General features: G+C 35.5%; 1 protein-coding gene across 1 annotated transcript; it reads right to left on the reverse strand.

The window, feature by feature from the left end:
- Positions 1 to 397: 397 nt before the first annotated feature.
- Positions 398 to 1,177, reverse strand: LOC126975419 (uncharacterized). Its single transcript, XM_050823308.1, has one exon. The coding sequence runs from the start codon at positions 1,175 to 1,177 to the stop codon at positions 398 to 400; it is 780 nt and encodes a 259-aa protein (XP_050679265.1).
- Between the last annotated feature and the right edge of the window lie 742 nt (positions 1,178 to 1,919).

A 1,919-nucleotide genomic window follows, 5' to 3' on the forward strand; every position in this document is an offset into this window, starting at 1 on the left:
TTTTAAGTGTATATTTTGTTATAATGGGATAACATACTTCCGGGCTAGAAATAATGTGGCATTTATAGTCAAAAGAATTATCAATTTCAGTCATAAGATCTAAAGCAGCCATAGAAAATGGATAATTATAAAATAAATTTGTTTTCTAAGTAATAAATACCACGTTGTAAAAGCGCCCATACAAGGAAGAGGACGTGCACGTTCATTGGGGTTTGTTTTAAAGGTAAGTGTTTGTTTAAGATTTTTTCTTTCAAATATTGTAGTATGTGTGACTGTTTGGGTGTGTGTTGAGTTAAGTTGAGTGAGAGTGTTAAAATTCAAAAGAAATATTTTGAACGAAGTTAAATACAAAATTTCTAAAGATAAAAAAACAAAATACATATATGTTTTACTAAAGTTATTCGTTACGTTTGTCTGAGAAGTTCTGGAGATCCTCAAGAGAACGAATCTGATGGGCCGGGCTTCCGTCTCGACCCTCGTGCTTTCTGATATATATATTTCCTCTTTGAGTCCAGCAGTATTTAAATCCATTCTCCTTAATCCAAGCCCGGGCATCACGAAATAACCGCCGGCTAGTACTGGTCAGGCGCTCATTTACAAACAGTTTCATTTCGGGTCCAGCTGGTACTATGTCCTTGGTGGTTAGGGCCGAGCGCCGCATTTTCGCATTTTTGAAAAACTCTTCGCGCTTCGCCAAGGGACGAGGTCGACTGTCATTTTTACCACTGGAATGGCGTGGGCCTGCTCGGGATGCAAAGTTCACATCAGCTTCTTCTAGCTTCATCCCAATCTTTGTGGCTGTAGTTAGAACCATGTGAAATGGGTTTTCGTTGGGAGTTTCAGGGAGACCTATTATTTCTAGCTCTGAGTTAAGAGATAGCTGGGCCTGTTGGTTTAGCTGGCGTTTGAGCTCAGAAACTTCTATTTTAAGTACAGAATTCTCCTTTTCTTGCTCTTCTAGCTTAAGAATACGTGTATTGTAGTTCTGAAGTTTTTCTGATAAAGTCTCGAAGTGGCTTGTGAATTCAGTTTGAAGCTTTGCCATACCTTCTCTCAATAAGCAGATTTCTGAAACCAGTGATTGCATTTCGTCCGGCCGGTTGCGTTGCAAATTGTTCTTTCGGAGGGTGACATTTCCTGATGTCCGTACCTGGTTGTGTATATTGTCGCCGTCCATTTTATGTTGTCGCAACGTGGTAGGGGGATGAGCGCGGTTTTGTTATATATTAGATAGGTTTATTATAGATAGATTTATTAGGTGAGATTTTAAAAGTTCAATGCACACCTAGCCTGAATTGAAGATACTTAATATTTTTAAATTTATTTCAATTTATAAATTTAAATTATAAAAAATTTTATTATAATAAATTATATAAAAAAATATTATAATAATTAAAGAAAGACACAACAAAAAAAAAGAATATGAGTTTACTGAGATTAGAACTAGTGACCTATGGACTCAGTGTAACACACTGTTAATGATTAGGCCATTCACGATGTTTAGTTTAGATTGAAATTTTACATTCAATTGATGGCAAGCGATAAATTATTGCTGATGTTGTCACTACTTGTCACTATTGTTGTGGATTCCGTCAGCTGACTAGTATTTTGTTAGTACCCACTTTCTTTCACTTTATACACAACAGATTTTATTTATGTTGTATTTTTAGACACTTCAACTAATATTCTATTGTAATCTGCTAATAATTACATTGTAAGCTGTGCGTGATAATTATGTTTATTATTGTGGAAATGTTAACTAAGCAGGTACTTGTTGACACCGCGCGCAACCGGTTACCTTATGTCGTAGCAAAAATAAGTACCGAAAATATTTTAAATTTTGATATGATATTTTGTAAATATACACATATTTATGCATGCATTCATTTGTTTAGGCGAAGCGATACGCACCGGTCTCT

The sequence above is a fragment of the Leptidea sinapis genome, chromosome 35, assembly GCF_905404315.1.
Source record: "Leptidea sinapis chromosome 35, ilLepSina1.1, whole genome shotgun sequence".
In the NCBI taxonomy this organism is placed as follows: domain Eukaryota; kingdom Metazoa; phylum Arthropoda; class Insecta; order Lepidoptera; family Pieridae; genus Leptidea; species Leptidea sinapis.

Bases quoted from the DNA above. Each gene is read 5' to 3' on its own strand.
- LOC126975419 (XM_050823308.1), bottom strand. From the start codon at position 1,177: ATGGACGGCGACAATATACACAACCAGGTACGGACATCAGGAAATGTC.